Source organism: Muscardinus avellanarius (assembly GCF_963383645.1).
Source record: "Muscardinus avellanarius genome assembly, chromosome: 6".
In the NCBI taxonomy this organism is placed as follows: Eukaryota; Metazoa; Chordata; class Mammalia; order Rodentia; family Gliridae; genus Muscardinus; species Muscardinus avellanarius.
Genome location: NC_137791.1, coordinates 139,240,113 through 139,259,717, shown reverse-complemented (window position 1 = coordinate 139,259,717; position 19,605 = coordinate 139,240,113). Strand labels below are relative to the sequence as shown.

The following is a 19,605-nucleotide window of genomic DNA, read 5'->3' as shown; positions in this document are numbered from 1 at the left end:
CGACGGACAGGAAACCATCACGGCCACATCACAGCTGCTCAAACAGATGAGTCAGGAGCCCAGTGTCATGGAACGTGGCCAGCTGTGAGCACCTGCCGTCCACTGAGGGGCAAGGGCAAGGCTGGGAGCCGGCCACCCTGAGAGCTGGCGCCTGAAAGCAAGTCCCTCCCACCTCGGCCTACACTCCTGGTCTACACCAGCTGAGGGTGGCGTGTTCTCACGCCACCCACCTGGCCGGTTTTCTTGCAGGAGGAGGGTCAAAAAAGTTCCCCCAGTGATGTTCCTTTCACCACTCCTTCCTCAGCGGAGCTCCTCAGACCAGGGCCTTCAGTTTTCATTTACAGGAAGTCCACACACTGACGGGGCCACGCCAAGGCCAGGCACCCGCAGGCCACCCCTGGGGATGAAGACAGCACAGTCGCTTGGCAGAGCAGACGCCTTGTACTGAAGTCACAGGCGAGGTGCGGTGGTGCTGCTGCCAAGAGCAGCCTGGGGACGGCGTCACGACCTGAGAGCACAAAGCCTCCTGGCCACCAGAGGCCCGGCACCGATGACAGTCCAGGGTAAGGAAGGCCTGCGTCACAGACCCTGAGTGCCAAGGGCCCTGCGGAGGCAGACAGACCGCCAGCCCCCAAGCCAGCCCCACGCTGATCGCTGGCTTTTATTAAAGGAGCCACACCAGGACCCATAGGCGGATGCACATTTAATAGAATGCCCTTCTGAAAACTCATTTCAAAATAGAGAAGCTCTCCCGAACTGCAAAAGCCACAGAAATGCAAAATACATCTTTAGGAAAAACTGAATCAAAAGTACGCCTCATGGCACAACAGTACAAAACCTCTTTGCGGTCGGTCACAGGGCGGCAGGCAGCGGCCCACGGTCAGTTGTTCTCTATCTGCTCCAGGTCCAGCTCCCCGCCGTCCAGGGGGAAGACGCCCTCCTCCCCCGCACTGTCCCAGTCACTGGGGTCTCCGCTGCTGCCCCCCTCGCCAGGGCTGGCCGCCGGCTCCCTCGAGGCCCAAGAGCTGGGAGCACAGGGCCTGGGAGCCCTGGGACTGGAGCCAGGGGTCACGACACCCGCCAGGCCCTGGGAGCCACACGGGGAGGACACGACCGTCTTCGCCTGAGTTTCGTCCTCATCATCATCTTCGTAGTCAAGGGAGCAAAGGCTCTTTGAGTTTTTTAAAGTCTGCAACAGAAAAGATATGGCTGAAAGTGCTTCCATAGGCTGCATGCAGGAGGCGGCGCTTCACCTCCTGCCCGCCCCAGCAGCCAGCGCCAGCACCCGAGGCCCACCTAGGCCACACCTCAGCCCTCCCGGCTGGCCACAGCTGGCCAGCTTCCCAGCCACCTGCTGGGCCAGTTCTGGGGAGACAAGCGGTATGGTCCCCCCCAAGCAAAATGCCAGGTTTATGGGTGCCTGACACATGAAGAGCCCAGCCCCTGGGGACTCTGGAGCTGTGCAGTCTAGTAGTCAGCAAGCAGGCTGGCCAGAGTCCATCGTCCCATTTCCAACCACGTCCCCGGGGCCACACTCGGCTCTTCACTGAGTCCTGGCCTCGGCAGCATGTGCACCCTGAGCCTCCTGGGCCCCATCAGGGCTCCAGCCCACAGCTGGCCCTCCAAATCTCACAGCCCTGACCCACTCCCACCATGCCTGCTCTCCTAAGGGCACTCCTAAATATACACTGTGTAAAGTCCTTCTACACTGAAACATCGAAGACACAGACACACAGACATCTAGGCCCAGGTGACCCCCCCCCAGGCCTGGGCGCTGAGGAGCATGGCCCTGTGCCACCCAGCACTGCTCCTCAGCGCAGAGGCCTGGCAGGAACCCTGAGGTGCTACTGAGCGCAGCTTCACCCATAGGGTAACGAGCTGGCACAGCCTACTGCAGTTCCTATAGCCAACATCTGTCATGTTTATCTAAACATAAGGATTAAAACACCAAAATAATGGATAAAAATATAAGAAGCCGGGCATGGTGGCGCATGCTTGTAATCCCATCATTTGGGAGGCTGAGACCGGAGGATCGCGGTTCACAGACAGCCTCAGCTACCCTTTGCAACTCAGTGAGACCCGGTTTCAAATTAAAGAATAAAAAATAGGGCAGGGGGTGTAGCCCAGAGGTCGAATACCCCGGGTTCCATCTCCAGACCCACAAAAAAATAAAAAATAAAAATAAATAAAAATACTAAGCAGGGTATGGTGGTGCACACTTGTAATCCCAGCATTTGGGAGGCTGAGACAGGAGGATCGCAGTTCGAGGACAGCCTCAGCTACTTAGTGAGGCCCTTTGCAACTCAGTGAGACCCTGTTTCAAAATAAGAATAAAATATAAGGGCTGGGGATATAGCTTGGCAGTAGAATGCCCTTGGGTTCCATTCACAGTACTGCAAAACAAACAAACAAACAAATAAATAAGTAAGTAAACAAACTAACTAACTAAAAACTAGGGCTGGGGGCATAGCTCAGAGGTTGAATGCCCCTGGGTTCCATCCCCAGTACCACAAAAAAAAAAAAAAAAAAAAAAGATAAGGTTAAAACAGAGCAGTTTGTTTGCTCAACACTGGAGAAAGCTAAAATGAATAAAAGTAGCAAACTAAAAAGGAGGTAGTAACTGCTCAGACTAGGAGCTGTGCACGTGTAGAAGGAGAGTGGGCCGAGACCGAAGCCTCCAGAGACCAGCCGCGCAGCCCGGCCGCACACCCGGCCCTGCAGGGGACCTCCAGGCCCAGCCCCACCTGCGCACTTGACCCCACTCGAGGGGCTTCGGGAAAGGTCTGAGAAGACGGGAAGGTACCCGTGGTGACTGCAAATCTCAACTCCCAGCTGTGCGATGTGGAACACTTTCTGCTACGGTCGCAATGTGACCTCAGGAGCAGGCCCACAGGTGCGCCGATGACAGATAGGTCTTGAGGGACTCTCGCCAACGACTCACGCCCAGCGCCAGACGTTAAGTGAAACAGGCCACGCACCACAAATACATACCACCACTGAAAGTGAATCAGAAGCGCCCAGCTGTGGGGCCGTCGAGGAGACCGTGCCGTAGGCAGCTTTGGTTAAATCTATGCATGCCCACCCCACGTGACTGGGGCGCTCTACCTCCAGGCTACACCCCAGCTCCACCTTTTATTGTTTTTTCTTTTTCTTTTCTTCCTTTCTTTCTTTTTGGCGATACTGGGGATAGAATCCAGGGGCATTCTACCTCAAAGCTACACCCCCTGCCCTAGTTTTTATTCTTTATTTTGGAACAGAGTCTCACTGAGTTACAGAGGGCCTGAGTAGCTGAGGCTGGCCGTGAACCGGGATCCTCCTGTCTCAGCCTCCCAAGTACTAGGATTACAAGCGTGCCACCATGCCTGGCTCCCAGACGACTTCAGAGCAAGGGCAAACGGCCCACCCCAGCCTGTTCAGGAAGCAGCCCCAGGCCTGCCCAGGAGCCCACGTGACCCTGAGGCCCAAGCCAAGAGCAAGAGGAAAACGACGAGCCAGTCCCTTGGCCACGGGAACCAGAGTCCTACGCCGCGGCGCTGCTGCACACCACTGTCCAGCAGGTGCCCGTACGTGCCCCGGGAAGGAAAACTAGTCTGCAGCCCCTAAGAGCCACGGCCGTCAGCACAGGACAGCAAAGCATGGCTGAGCGTCGTGAGTGTGCCGTGCTCCAGGACAAGCAGGGACTAAACAGCCGGCCACACCCAATCGCAAAGTTTTAGAAGGAACCCCGAGCCTTTCTCTTCAGCGGGGCAGCTGGCCGGGCTCTGGACATGAACAGGACCCGGGTCATTGGCACTGAGGCCAATGTTCGCCCGAGGAGCCACAGAGGAGCACGAGACACAAGCCCAGGCTGAGCCGTCTGCAAAACCCCATGGGCAGAGTGCAGAGGGCTGCGGCCTAGGAACATTGTCTGCACTGCAGGGAAGGCAGGGACGAGCCTGCCAGGTGCCAGCACCACAAAAAAATGTTTCAAACCAACAAGTGGCTGGATGTGGTGGTGCACGCTTATAATCGAGCACCTGAGAGACTGAGACAGGTGGACTGCAGGTTCACCATCAGCCTCAGCTACTTAGTGAGGCCTCGTTTCCAAATAGAAGAAGAAGACATAGGACTAAGGGTAGAGCTCAGAGGTAGAATGCCTTTGCGCTCGACCCCCAGGGCCACAAAAAGAAATGATGACTAGCCAACAAGTCTGCTAGGCATGGTGGCCATGTCGGTGATCCCAGTACTTGGGAGGCTGACAGGAAGATCACAGGTTCAAGGCCAGCCTTAGCAACTTAATGAGAGTCGCAGCAGCCTACTAAGATCCTGTTTAAAAAAATAAAAAAATAAAAGCCGGGCGTGGTGGCGCACACTTGTAATCCCCACTTGGGAGGCAGAGACAGGAGGATCGCTCAGATTCGAAGCCAGTCTTGCTGGCTTAAGAGACCCTGTTTCCAAATAAAAAAGTATAAAAGTAGGTCTGGGAGTGTAGCCTGGAGGTAGAAGGGTTTCCAGGAACCCCAGTACCACAAAAATAATAATAATAATGATAATAATAATAATAATAATAATAAACAAATGGGCTGGGGATAGCCAGGTATTGGAGGTACATACTTGTAATCCCAGTACTTGGGAAGCTGAGACAGGAGGAACATAGTTTTGGAGACAGCCTCAGCAAATATTGAGACTCATTAACCTAGCGAGACCCTGTTTAAAAATAAAAATAAAATAGGGCTGTGGGTGTAGCTTAGGGACAGAATGCCTCTAGGTTCAATCCCAAATACCTCCAAAAAAAAAAAAAAAGAATGGGGTGTAGCTCTGGGTTCAGCCCCCAGTCCCACAAACAAAAGAAGCAAAAGAGGGAGGGAGAAACGAGGAGCGTGCGCCCGGTCACCCCCGGTCCTGCTCAGCAGGGTGCTGGGACAGCAGAACTGCCCGCAGACGCTGTCTGTTCCTTGCCCCTAGTGGTTTGGCATGAGCCTAGCTGGTGTGAAGAGAAACACTTGCTCTTTATGCTAAAAGTGATGGCCACTGTCACATAGCCCGTGCTTACAGAGGCGCTGATGGAAGTGGCTGAGTGCTCGGCACCACACACTTCACACGGTATGTACGGCCACGGCCCTCCCACGCAGCAAACACACAGCTACATGGGCCACGTCCAGGAAGCGTGGCGCTTCTTTCATTAAGAAAGTAACTCGAGGCTGGGTGTGAGGGCATGTGCCTGTCATTCCAATACTTGGGAGGCTGAGACTGGAGGATCACAGGTTTGAGGCCAGCCTCAGCAACTTAGTGAGGCCCTCAGCAATTTAGCAAGACCCTGTTTCAAAATAAAAAAATGAAACAGGGCTGGAGAGGTACCTTGGAGGTAGAATGCTCTTGGGTTCAATCCCTCACAGCAAAATAAATAAAATTCAGCAAGACACTATTCTTTCACCTTGAGGTAGATATGCAAATGTCTGTTTTTTTAACAATAAGTTGTTAATTTTTTATTTTAGTTACAAAAGACTCTACCGTAAGATTAAGAGAACAGAAGCTTTGACTATTTTGTGCTGCACCTCCCACCGCCGTCACGCTGCCCACAGCGTCCACGATGGCTGTGAAGGTGCGCTCTCAAACACAAAGGGCTTGCGTGCAGACTCAAGCACAGACTCTTAAAGATCAAGTCATGCATTCTGAAGAAAGAAAAGCTACAGTGAGGTCAGAGTCCTGCCGCGTGCATGCCACCCGCCTGGCCCAAGCAGTCGTCCTGCGGTGGCCGCGCCGCCCCAGCTGACGGAATCCCTGGTCACCAACCAGGGATCTGTGTGCACCCCGTGTGGCAGGGTTAAACCAAGGCTGATGAGACTAGAGCCAGAAGGCCAATGAGTGGACACCTGCGTGGCCCCAGGGAGGAAGGACGGGCGGTGAGCGCTCAGGAGAGAAGCAAGGCAGCGGCCTCATCCAGAGAACGAGGACGTGTCCTGTGGGCACCCCAAGGCCACACGGAGCCACAGCTGTCAACTACACAACACCAGCACCCACCCCGGCCAAGAAGCCCGGTGCCTAAAGTAGCTCCAGAGAACTGTCCCTTGCCACCAACGTGCCTGGCCCAGCCCCGCCCAGCCCCGTGAGGCACCACGCCTCCCTCCTGCACCTGTCCAGCCAGCACCAGGAGACCGAGGCCACTTGCCATGCACCCCGGGGCTGCCAGGGAGCACAGCCCATGGCTCCGACCAGCGGTCCAACAGCTGTCACGCCACAAAAGACCTCCACCTTCCTCTCAAAGCCACAGCGCTCTGTGGAAAGTCACGTTCTGGGCTTTCAACCTCTGCAGCAGCCAAGAAGAATCTTCTGGAAAACCTGCCGTTGAGGAGGGGCAAGGCGACCATCCCGTCAGCATGGTCTGGAGCAGTGTCCACGGCCCCATGGAGTCCCACACAGGACCAGCAGCCACGCTGCTCCAGAGCCTGGCCCCACACTCACGCACACTCCACAACAGCTGGGCACCGCCCTCCATGGGCAGGGCACAGAGCGCCCCGGCACCGTCCCGGCGGTAGGCAGTGGGGGCCTAGAGCCACCCAGGCCACGGTCACCGTGTGGAGGCAGGACACTCCCCTGCGCCCAGCCCCGGCGTCCGGGGAGCAAACACTGGGAGCTGGTTATCTCTTCTCTGCCCACACTCCCTGCAGGCAGCTGAGCCAGGCTGTGTGTGAGCGGCGCCCGCAGGGCTCCGCCCCAGCCCAGCGAGGGCCTGAGCGCCGCTGAGGCGGGCGAGGCGGCAGGAGCCCAGGCCCTCGGCCCCACTGCTCTGCTGTGTCCTGAGCAGCAGCCGAGAACAGCACCAGAGATCTCCTCCTAGCCCACCACTCACAAGCTTCCCGCCAAAGACTCCGAGTCCCAGCCACACCCTGTGGCCGCATGCGCGCTGCCACTGGGCTCCTGCGGGCACGGCGTGGGGCGAAGCAGAGCCACAGCTAGTGGCTCCTCTCGGCCCCCCACCACGTGGAGCAGATCTCCGAGCTCTGCCTCAGGCTGGGGTCCCAGGATGGCTTCTGCCCAAGAAACCTCCACCCTGAAAGGCAGTCAGGCCTCCCGCAGGCGAGTCGCTCGGTCTGAGGCCCAAGGCTGGCTGCTTGCTGCTCCCTCCAGACCCCTTGTTTCTGTTCTCTGAAACTGAGGACAGGACCATGGTCACACCCGCTGAACTCTCTGGCCAGCCTCACCCAAGGCCCACACCCAGACCCAGGCTCTCCGGGACACCCAGAACCGCGGTGCAGCTCACCCGTGTCATCTTGAGCAAGTCCAAGGATGGGCGCGTCCACCTGGCGTCCTCCTCACGCCTCCGCTTGCGCCGGCTCCTCCTCCCGCTGAGCACACACGGCTGTGAGCGACAGCGGAGCAGGCCGTGGCGCCGGCCCAGCTCGGGCGTGGACGTGGGGGTGCTGCTGGCTGAGGGCAGGCGGGTGCCGGTGTCTGTCAGGTGCTCCTGTGAGAGGGACAGGCGGCGCCTGGAGGAGAGCGGGCAGGGCCCCGGGGGACGCCAGGGCCGGCTGGAGCCAGTGCTGCCCTCGCTGCTGTCCACAAAGCCGCTGCTGGCGGAGGCCGGCCGGGGCGCCAGGGGCGAGGCGGGGCCGGCGGGCGACACCGGGCTCCTGGGTAGGCCGGCACCCGGGCTCCCCTGCAGCGTGGTGCCGAGGCCGCCGCAGCGCTGCAGCGTGGCACTCCCTCCGCTGTTGCAGCGTCTCTTGGAGACCGGAGTCCAGACTTTGGAGCTGCCCGGGCGCCACGGGGACCGGCAGCGCGCCAGTTCCTCTGGCTCGGACAGCGACCGGCAGTGGCGCTTGGTGGGTGGTGCTGCAGGTGGCCCTGTGCTCTCACAGAGCTCTGAAGCACTGCTCGTGCCCAGGCCTGCACAGGGGCCCGGGGATGCTGGCCGCCACCGGAGGCCCTCGGCCACTGGGCATCCAGCAGGCCGTCCTCCAGGTAAGGCCTTCCAGGGGCTCTTGTCCACTGAGGAAACACGAGGTGAAAGAGCAGGTGAGCCGCAGGGCACCAACAAGCCCCAACAGCCTCGGCAACCGGCTCGCAGCCTCCCAGGCCCCGCACACTGCAAGCAGACCTGGCTTCTGAGTGGCCTGCCCTCCCTGCTGGGGCGCTGACAGCCGCTTCCCTTTCCCTGGGGGCTAGTCAGCGTGTCCCACAGAGCACTCCCTCTCCTCGCCCCCACTTCACCACCACACCTGCGCCACCGACACATTCCTGGGTCATTCAGCCCAAAGAGCGCTCTCCACCAGGACCCCTGCAGCCGCTCAGACACACCCATGCTGTCCTCAACACAGCAGAGCACCCCGCCGAGCCCACCCCAGCCTGTTCTAGGGCCAAGGGTGCTACAGGTGGCCCCAGCCCTGACCCGCATGGCCGCTGGCCTGTCCTCACAGACCATCAGCAGGAGGACTGCATCCAGCCACCTTCCAGCCACACAGGACGCAAAGGCGTCTCTGGGCCTTGCTCTGAAGATCAGCTCCCTTTCAGCTCCCAAGAGCCGCCCCCGGCCACCCCGCCAGGCAGAGACACTCACCGCTGATCTCCAAAGGGAACACACGGCCACTCTTGTCCAGTTTCTCGGCAGAATACTAAAAGGGAGGAGAGATGCCTCAGTAGTGCGACGTGCAGGTGCAAGTCCAGAGGACTCCGTGCATTACCACTGCAATGAACTCCCTCGCCCACTGCTGTCAGTGTTAAAGTGAAAAGCACTGCCATCTGGAACACATTTTCTTCTTTTATTTATTTATTTTTTTGTGGTACTGAAGATTGAACCCAGAGGTACTCTACCTCTGTGTTATACCCCAGCCCCATTTTTATTCTTTATTTGGAAATGGGGGTCTCACTGAGTTGTGGAGGGCCTCACCAAGTAGTGGAGGCTGGCTGAGAACCTGTGGTCCTCCTGTCTCAGCCTCCAGAGTACTAGGATTACAAGCATGCACCACTACACTCGCCTTTTGTGTGTGTGTGTGGTACTAGGGATGGAACTCGGGGATTCTACCTTCAAGCTATACCCCCAGCCCTATTTTTAATTCTTTATATTTGAAACACGATCTCTCTGAGTCGCAGAGGGCCTCACTAGGTAGCTGAGGCTGTCCGCGAACCGTGACCCTCCTGTCTCAGCTCCCCAGTGCTGAGATTACATGTGTGTGCCACCGCGCCCGGACTCCCTTTTCTCTTAACAGAAGTTTTGTTGCAGTGCTAAGGGTCAAATCATGGCCCGACACATACTAGGCCAGCGTTCTACCACTGAGCCACATTTCTACTTTTTATTAATATTTTATTTCAATATAGGGTAAGGCCACTGAGTTGCCCAGGCTGGCCTTGAACTTGTGATCCTCCTGCCTCGGCCTTCTGAGTAGCAAGATTATAGGCGGGCACCACCCACCCAGCATTACTGGAGGATTTTTAACACCTAACAAATTCCGCTGAGAAAATGAACATCTTTCCTTCGAGCCCTAAGGATGACCTTGCCACTACCTCTGAAGCGCTGGCCTCCTCACCTTCCGGTTGGTGTGGGCTAAGTCTGTCTTCCAAACCCTACCAGTTACTCTTCAGCAAGCAGCTCTGGAGTTCCAGGGACCCTGTCCTGCTGGCAACAGTTCCAACACAGGACCCGAATCTCAAGAGCCAGGCTGCAGAGGGTGTGCCCAGTCCTGGAAAATGTTCACATCAGGGAGGCAGGGCAGCTTCAGGGACTGGCAGGACAGCATAGGGAAAACACCATGGGACATCTCTTGGACACAATTCCACCCATGAAGTCTCAGAGATGGAGACTGTCACTTCAGACAAAGGAAGGAAGGAAGTTGGAAGTTGGGTTTGTGACCCAGAAAGAGACCCACTGACAGGCAGGCTGCCAGACAGGCTGTCCTGGGCAGGGGCTCCACTTCCGCAGCACAACTGTATGAGCTGGCAAGCACATGGCGCTCTGAGCCTGGCATGCACGTGGTGGCTCTGTAGGCTGACACTCAGGCCTGAGAGCGCGCCTGTCAGTGTGCAGATCAGCAAGGCTACCAGCGCCGCCCCAGGACCTCAAATACCTTCCCCTCCAAGGGCAGCAGCTCCCCTGTCCACAGCAGTCTCCTGTTCAACCAGAGGCCCCCCAGAGCAAGCACCGCGACCAGGACCCGCCTGCTCAAAAGCCCACCCTCACCAGGTCACGCAGCAGAATGACCCCACCCCAGGGACACAACTCCAGCAGGGACAGGACTTCAGCCAGCTGTACAGCTCCGCTAGGCACAACTCGCCCAGAGTGCACAACTCGCCTCCCGGTGAGCACTGGCGATGTGGGACAGGGTGTGAGACGGCCTGGAGCCAGCAGCATGGGGCCGGACATTCAGGGCAGTATGAATGTCCCTGGGTGGGCCGTCCATTCAGGCAGCGGCGTGAAGAACCATCCGGTGCCCCCACGCAGCTGTGCCACCCCCTCCTCTCTCCTTCACCCGGACACTGCATCCGTCCCACCCGCCAGCCTGCAGCAGCAATGGCAGCCTTTGCTGGCCGCTCCCCCTGCGATCCTTGGCTCCTAGCCCCTCTCCAGCACAGCCAAGGAGGGCGGCCACCTGGCCTGAATCCTGAGCCCTGTGGCTAGCCACACAGCCTCCTGCTGCCACCGGGTAGTCGTGGGACTACTTCCCCAGACACCCACAGCCATACCCAAAGGCCTCCACCCGGCACCCCCACCTACCCCAGCACCCCTTCAGCTCCAAACACCACTTCAGACCCACCGCACAAACTGTTGCCCTGCCCACCACCGCCTCCCCTGGAAGGTGAGCGCCACCCCAGCCTGGCGCCAGATGAGCTGGGGGCCCAGGGCAGGAGCCTCTGTGCACCAAATGACTTTACATGTGAAACTCCGCCGCTGTGTCGACTAGTTCTCCTTTCCTAGGGCCTGCCTGCCCCACCCCAGAAGGTCCCCTGCCACCTCCCGGTGCACAGCGCTCCACCCCCAGCTCTACCAGAGGCCCATCTCTGTCCCACAGTGCCCGCCATCACTGTCACAGCCTCGAGGGGCAGCACCCCGTTGGCTCTAAACACTGGGGCCGCCTGCCAGGGCCCACCAGAGTGGAGTGAGGACCCTCCAGGGTGGGCGTTCGGCCTAAGGGCACGACCATACCAGAAATGCTCCTCCCCTGCAGAGGGGCCAACCGGAGACCCACGCTCAGCCCCTGCTCAGCTCAGATGGCCTGTACAGTTTTGCAGGACAAACCCCCAAAGGTCACATGCCGAGTGACTGTTCATGAAACATTCGTGAAATGAGGAGGCCGCTGGGTGGGGACCATCGAGGACTGCCAAGTAGGGCGGAGATGGCGGTGAGGGCGGTGCGGCCATGGAGGGGACCCGAGGAGGGCCTGCACCCTCCGTGCCGTCCCTAAACTTGGGCTTGCATGGTGCATAACCTGAAATTCAGTTTCTCAGCCACACGCCACAGCCTGTCCGGATCTGACAGCACATGGACACAGTCCCGAGTGCGCCACGATCTCTCGGCACAACCAGCGCCCCCAGGCACCTACTCAGCACCACTGTCATGGAAAATGTCGAAAGACCGGCCATTGAGAGCGCCAGGACACTTACTGTCCTTTTGGGGTGGGGCAGGGACGGAGCGGGGCCTGGAATAACCTCTCTTCTCTTTAGGTCTTTCTGTCACAGGACTATCTTCCACCCCTCAAGTACCACAGAGGCAAAGAAGACTGCGCTGGGCAGCCTCAGGCACAGGGTCTGTCCAGAGGCCTTCAGGGGAAGGAGACAGGCGGTGTCCAAAGGAACTGAGCACAGCATGGAATGATGGAGGTGCCAGGAGGGGCCATGCCAGACCCAGTGAGAATAGGTCAGATGGAGGAGCAGAGGCGCAAGCCCTACCCTGCCAGGCACACATCACAGGCAAAGGCCAAAGGAGCCCTCCAGGCCTGGGAGACAGGCCCTGCACCCAGCGCTGCCCTCCTCTGGACTCAGTGGCCTCCTCCCTCAGCACAGCCTGAGGGCGGTATTGCAGCATCCACAGGCTGTAAGTGGTACACAGAGACTGAGACAGAAAGATCTTAGGTTTGTGGCCATCCTCGGAAACTTGATGAGACCCTCCACAAATTAGTAAAACCCTGTTTCAAAATAAAAATAAGCCAGGTGTGGTGGCACACGCTTGTAATCCCCGAGCTTGGGAGGCTGAGACAAGAGGATCACACAGGTTTGAAGCCAGCCTCAGCTGGCTTAAGAGACCCTGTTTCCAAATAAAATATAAAATATAATATAAAATAGCCCAGAGGTAGTAGGCCCCTGGGTTCCATCCCCAGTACTACCAAAAAATAAATAAAATAAAGAATAAAAAACAAGCTGGGCGTGGTGGCGCACGCTTGTAATCCCCGCGCTTGGGAGGCGGAGACAGGAGGATTGCGCAGGTTCGAAGCCAGCCGCGCTGGCTTAAGAGACCCTGTTTCCAAATAAAAATATTTTTAAAAATAGGTCTGGGAGTGTAGCCCGGGGGTAGAAGGGTTTCCAGGAACCCCAGTACTGATAAGTTGGGTCCTGCACTCCTGTGACTTTGCATCACATGACCTCTGTTGGGGGGGGGGGGCACGAGAATTGGGCGTTCCCGCGAGTAAACCCCCATCTCGCGAGATGCATACCTGAAAAAGGAGAGCCCGTCCAGGCGCGCGGGCCCCACAGTGCCTCGCCCTGATCCCCGGGAGAGCCGTGCCATTAAAACTCTCTCTCGTGTTTTTCACACTCCGCCGTACTCAAATATATTTTTTATTTTACTCACATAATTTTTTATTTTACTTAACAAGTACCACCAATAAAATAAAATAAAAAATAAGGCTGGGCTGTAGCTCAGAGGTAGAATGCCCCTGGGTTCAATCTGCCACACACACGCACGCACGCACGTACGCACGCACGCATGCAGAGATGTGAGTATAATGTTAATGACCTTGGATCTGGTAAAGAATTCTTAGTTAGGAGCTGAGCATGGGGGTGGTGGCACACTCTTGTAATCCCAGCATTCGGGAGGCTGAGACTGGAAGGATCGTGATTCACAGACTCAGCTACTTAGCAAGGCCCTTCATAGCTCAGTGAGACCCTGTTTCAAATAAAGAATTAAAAAAAAACTAGGGCTGGGGGTGTAGCTCAAAGGTAGAATGCCCCTGGGTTCCATCCTCAGTACCGCAAAAAAAAAAAATTAAAAAAAAAAAAAAAAAGAATTCTTAGCTAGGATTCCAACAAGCACCAAAAACAAAAGAAAAAATAGATAAAATAGATTTTACCAAAATAAAAACCTTTGTGTTTTGAAAGATACTGAGGGAATAAAAAGTCAACACACTGAATAGAAGTCCTGCAAATCATGATCAGGCATGAGATTAGTATTGAGAATATATAAGAAACTGTAGAAGTCAACAATAAAATGATATAACCCTCCAGGCGTGGTGATCCCAGTACTTGAGAGGCTGAGACAGGAGGATCGCAGGTTTGCAGCCAGCCTCAGCTACTTAGTGAGGCCCTCTGCGACTTACTTGAGACCCTGTTTCAAAACAAAGACTAAAAAATCGGGCTGGGGATGTAGCTCAGAGGTAGAATGCCCCTGGGTTCAGTACTAGGTGTGGAACCCAGGTGTATTCTACCTCCGAGCTACATCTTCAGCCCAATTTTTTTATTCTTTATTTTTGAAACAGGGTCTGACTGAGTTGCAGAGGGCCTCACTAAGTAGCTGAGGCTGTCCAAGAGCCAGGATCGGCCTGTCTCAGCCTCCCAAATGCTGGGATTACAAGTGTGTGCCACCACACCCAGCTCAGAACCCATTTTAAAATGAACAAAGGATTGCAACGGACAGCCCTCAGAGAAGCTATTCAGAGGTTACTCAGCACAGGAAAGATGCTCACTGCCATTAGGTGATGGGGAAACCAAATCAAAAGCACAGCGAGAAGCCACCTCACAGGACCAGGATGATGCTGATAAAGTTGGGCAGGTGTGGCGAGCTGTCCTGCCCCACTGAGGAATGCAGAACAGCACAGCTGCTGCGCATGCGGCCTGGCAGCTCCTCAGTGCTAAGCAAGGTCGCCACGTGACCCGGCCACTCAATCCCTGAGAGGCATGGCCAGAGAGTGGCGACAACCGACACCCGTCCACAGGAATGGCAAGCTGAACAAATGGTGGCCCATGACCTGATCTGATCACACTGGAGCAGGACAGGGGTGACAGAAGGGGGTCGGCGCCTCGGGCCCTGCAAGACGCTCCAGGCATGGCTGCAGGGGTCACCTGCAGACTCAGCCACCTCCTACTGGACCCACAATCTACCCAGGGCAAAGGATGTCCAGAAGCTGACAGTAAAATGCACTTGCCTCCAAAATAAAAAAACAGACCCACTCACATGACAGTGAAGACGGGCAAAGCTGAGCTGCGGCGGGGACTCCAAGAGAAGCCCCCGAGGAGCAGCGCTGGGAGGGTCACAAGAGCTGCTTATCCAGATGGCGGGCAACAAGCACGCGGGAGCGGGCAGCTCCAGATTCCGTGTTGGCTTCTCGTTAGAAGTCTGTCTGTTATTTGTGTGTGTGTGATACTGGGGATTGAGCCCAGCGGCATTTTACCTCTAAGCTATACCCCAAGACCTATTTTAGTGTTTATTTTAAAACAGGGTCTCTCTAAGTTGCTGAGGGCCTCGTGGTGCTGAGGCTGGCCTTGAACCTGCAACCCACCTGCAGCCTCCCAAGCACTGGGGTCACAAGTGCGGGCCACCACACCCAGTGAGGCTTGTTTATTTTTGTAGTGATGACCACACTGCAGGCTGCATGGGCACTGGCACCTTGCTGGACACCCCCTACCTCGGCCTCCACCCTCCCCGATGCTGCCTCTGGCCCGAGGCTGACTCACCGGGCTGGCCTCACGGGTCTTCCGGGTGAGGTCGTCCAGACTCTGGTTCTGCAGCTTCTCGGTAATGAGTGTGACCATGGTCGGGGCCCTTCCTCCGTCCACACGGACGAACACTGGAGTCCCAGAACATCGGAGGTCAGAAGGCCCGTGCCACTGCTGGGTCTAAGCTAAATCTTGTGTGATATCTCTGTCCTACAGATGGAACGACCCATTTCCATAGGCTTTTCTGAGTCTCTGTAGAGAGAAATTGCCACATGATTACATGCAGGTCCATTCCCTTGACATTCTGTCATTTCAGTGGCCCCATGCCTGACAAACACCCTTCCATTTTCAAAATTACCAGGTACATATGCTCCTGGGGCCTCTAGTGACTGGGCCTCAGACCAAGGAGGAAAGGTCAGAGGTGCGAGGCGAGCCAGCCCATCCCAAACCCTCCACTAAGCAGCAAGGAAGGCCAGCCGCTGGGCATGGCGGCCCACGCCTGCAACCCCAGTACTGGGGAGGCTGAAACAGGAGGACTGCAGGCTGGAGGTCACCCTTACTCCAAAACAGGGCAGAGAAAATGGAGGAAAAGAAGTATCCTGGAAGGAGCCGGGCGTGGTGGCGCACGCTTGTCATCCCAGCATTCGGGAGGCTGAGACCAGAGGATCATGGTTCTTGGGCAGACTCAGCTACTAGTGAGGCCCTCTGCAACTCAGTGAGACATGGTTTCAAAATAAAGAATAAAAAATAGGTCAGAGGGTGTAGCTCAGAGGTCGAATGCCCCTGGTTTCCATCCCCAGAACGCAAAAAAAAAAAAAAAAAAAAAAAAAAAAATCTTGGCAGCTTAGAAGATGGCAGAAAGCCTGACCTCCCGTCGGCAGTGTAGACCCTGCCGGTAAGCTCCTGGCCCCAGATGTGTTCCAGCAGCTGAATACTCTAGCCCCGGAAGCTGGGGTTGCCCTTGTGAGGAGAGCAGCGCAGGCTACCGGCAAGTACAAGCCCTGCATCAGGCAGGCCTCGGGGGGAAAGCAAGGGAAGCCTACGCCCTCACAGAACAGGGCTAGATGAACGAAGGGTAGGCCTCTCCTCAGTCCCATCGACACTGCAGCCCCCTATAAAGGACGCAGGACAGTTCCCCCTCCCTTAGGCACAGGGGTGCTCACAGGATCCTCCTAGAAACCTCAAGTTGCTGGGCGTGGTGACACAAGTCTGTAATCCCAGCATGCAGGAGGCTGAGACAAGAGGATCATGCAGGTTTGAAGCCAGCCTCAGCTACTTAGTGAGGCTCTCAGAACTTAGTGAGACCCTGTTTCCAAATAAAATATAAAATAGGTCTGGGAGTATAGCCTGGAGGTAGAAAGCCCCTGGGTTCCACCCCTAGTACCACCAAAAAAAAAAAAAAAAAAAAGAACAGCGCCAGTGATGGAGCAGGGCCAGCAGGCACAGGCCCGGGGCTGACCCACAGCTGCTGAAAGGAAGAGACGCCCCAAGTGCTAGTTGCCCTTCCTGTGAGATGCCAGGCAGGAACCCCGAATGCTGAGACCCCAGTGGGAAGCAAAAAGGATGTCACAAGGAGTCAGTGACACCCAGGCTCAATGCCAAGTGCATTCCTAGGTGGCCTGACCAGTGAGGTGTGCTCGCCCACGCACGCTTCCAGGGGCCGGGTGCCAGGCCGCCCCTCCTGGGCACTGGCCCCTCCCAGGCGGCGAGCCCAACACAGAACATGGCTGAATTCATTCAGTGGCTGTCCTCCCTCTGCACACACTTGCGGGCCCTCGGCCTGCTCCTGCCCACCACCCCCCTCGCCTCACCCTGGCTACACAACACCAACAGCCGGCAGCTCGCCCCAGCACTACTTCCCCAGGCTCTAGGACGGAGGCTAGAGGCCTCCCCTGACCCCCAGCCCACACTGGCCACCCGCTCCCCACGGCCCAGAGGCCGCACTCAGAGCTAGCAGCACACTAAGGCAGCTCAGGAAGGCAGCGGCTCTGTTCAGACACTCGCCCTTGGCCTGGACTGACAGACACCTCCTGGCTGGGCGCTGGCCACTCGTTCCGCAGGGACCCACCCTCCAAACTGGCACCAAAGTGGGCTCTGTCTTTTTTTTTTTTTTGCAGGTCTGAGGGTAGAACCCAGGGTCATTCGACCTCCGAGCTACACCCCTGCCCTATTTTTTATTCTTTATTTTGAAACAGGTCTCACTGAATTGTGGAGGGCCTCACTAAGTAGCGGAGGCTGTCCGCGAACCGCCATCCTCTGGTCTCAGCCTCCCGAGTGCTGGGATCACAAGTGTGCGCCCCACGCCCAGCTGTGTCTTACTTTTTAATTCAAGTTTATCAGTGGAGTCAGAGCATTTGCAAAGCCACGAGTTGACGACGGCTCAGAACTGTACCAGGCAGTGCTGACTGGGGACCATCGCCCGCCAGGCCCACTCTTCCCTCTTCACAAGGACACTCTACTCCACAGGACCCTATTTCCAATAAAGTCACAGTCTGAGGCCTAAGGATTAGGACCTCAACATATGAGAGGGCACCCTTCAGGCCTTTTTGTCATTAACTACTGTGGCTGGGGACTGAACCTGGGGCACTCTACCTTCAAGGTAACCTCCAGTCCTGTTTTGTTTTGAGGCAGGTTCTCACTATGTGGCCAAGGGCCTCTATAAATTGCTGAGGCTGATCTTGAACCTGCAATCCTCAGGTGTCACACTCCCCAACCACTGGGTTATTGGCATGCGCCACCACACCCAGCTTCAGGGATTTTTTTTTTTGGTAGTTCTGGGAATGGGACCCAGGGGCATTCAACCTCTGAGCTATACACCCTTAGCCCTATTTTTAATTCTTTGATTTTTTTTTTTTTTTTTTTTTTTGCCTTTTTGCAGGTCTGGGGATGAAACCCAGGGGGCATTTGACCTCCGAGCTACACCCCCCTGCCCTATTTTTTATTATTTTGAAACCTGGTCTCACTGAGTTGCAGAGGGCCTCACTAAGTAGCTGAGGCTGTCCGTGAACCACAATCCTCTGATTCTCTGGTCTCAGCCTCCCAAATGTTGGGATTACAAGCGTGTGCCACCACGCCCAGCTTATTCTTTATTTTGGAAAGGGTCTCACTGAGTTGCAAAGGGCTTCACTAAGTATTAGCTGCAACTGTCCTTGAACTTTCAAAAGTCAAAACAAAATGAAAAAAGGAGTCAAAACCCACCTACTATCCTAATCAACCAACAGTACTGAGGATGGAGCCCAGGGGCATTCTACGTCTGAGCTATACCCCAGCCCTATTTTTTATTCTTTATTTTGAAACAGGGTTTCACCCGGCCTAAGTATTAGCTGAGGCTGGCCTTGAACCCTGGCCCCCTGTCTCAGCCTCCAGAATGCTGGCCTTGCAAGTGAGCCACCACGCCTGGCTTCCAACACCTTGCTAACATCAACCTCACAACTAGCTCAGGACCCCTCCCCACTCAGCACAAGCCTCTCCCTTGGTCAAGCTTCACCCTCGGCCTCCCATCAGAGCAGAGGCAGGGCTCTCACAAGACCCTGGACCTGCGGCACCTGGCTCTGGGACGTCTCAGCTCCAGAACTGAGAACATAACCTCTGCTCTTCTAAAACACCACGGGGTACGATCAACACACAGGCACACACACACGTACACGTCTCACTCACGCTTCCTGCCTGTTTCTGAGGGAGCGGAGTACCGCTGGGGCACATTTCAACTCACTTCTTCTCCCCAGGCAGATCATAAAGCCTAGCCTTAAATTCCCATCAGATAACCCCAAGCCCAGAGGCGGTATGCTGAAGACCCAGGCAGTGGCCTGCTGGGTCACACTTCAACAAGCTGTCTGTGCTTCAATGGTGCTTATGCAGTGCTGTCTCCATTAAAACCCCAAAGGCAGGAAGCTATAGGTGGACAAGCGGAGGCTCAGAGCAAGGCCAACAAGGACTGGTCCACATGCGGGGTCGCTCCAGTCACAGGACCGAAGCCCCCAAGCTCGGGCCTTCGGAGGCCACCCGGGCACCGCTGCACCTGCCGCGTATTTCTATTCTTTATCTGAGTTCCAAGCCACTCAGGCAAACTCCTCCAACCTGAGAGGACCACAAAACCTCAATGTGTAGCTGGCCAGTCAGAGCTCAAGTCCCAGGGCGGCAACTGGTCAAAGTGGAAGCAGTCCTGGGGACCAGGCCCTCACCGTGTGGGACCTGAAGTAGTCTCTGGGTAGACAGCAGCAGAAATGAACAGGACAGGGATGCCCGGCTGGCGTTTCCTACCAGGAGCCCTCTGTGGGGAGCCCTACACTATTCAAGATCACAGGTCTTCTATGCCACAGAGCAAGTACTTTGCTTTAATAGCACAAATGGACTTTAAAAAAAAAAGCATAATCTCAACCTGATAAAGAAAATCTAAGCCAGGCGTGGTGGGCACGCTTGTCATCCCAGCACCCCACCACTCGGGAGGCTAAGACCAGAGGATCGCGGTTCTCAGCCAGCCTTTGCTACTTAGGAGGCCCTCTGCAACTCAGTGAGACCCGGTTTCAAAATAAAAAATAAAAAATAGGGCTGGGAGTATAGCTCAGAGGGTAGAATGCCCCTGGTTCCATCCCCAATACTACAAAAAAAAAAAAAAAAAAAAGAAAATCTAGAACTTACAGCCAATATATTTATTGGTACGAGGGAGTGAACCCAGGGGCATCCTGCCTCCAAACTACACCTCAGCCCTAGTTTGATTTTTTGTTTTAGAACAGGGTTTCAGGTGCAAAGGGCTGAGATTCTGAGGCT

General features: G+C 56.0%; 1 protein-coding gene across 1 annotated transcript; it reads right to left on the bottom strand.

The window, feature by feature from the left end:
• Positions 1-880: 880 nt before the first annotated feature.
• On the bottom strand, positions 881-14,934 carry FAM53A (family with sequence similarity 53 member A; the record flags this gene model as incomplete). The annotated part of the gene is made up of 4 exons (XM_080697603.1): positions 881-1,189; positions 7,241-7,968; positions 8,537-8,591; positions 14,857-14,934. The coding sequence occupies 4 exons, from the start codon at positions 14,932-14,934 to the stop codon at positions 881-883; spliced, it is 1,170 nt and encodes a 389-aa protein (XP_080553729.1).
• Positions 14,935-19,605: the final 4,671 nt, after the last annotated feature.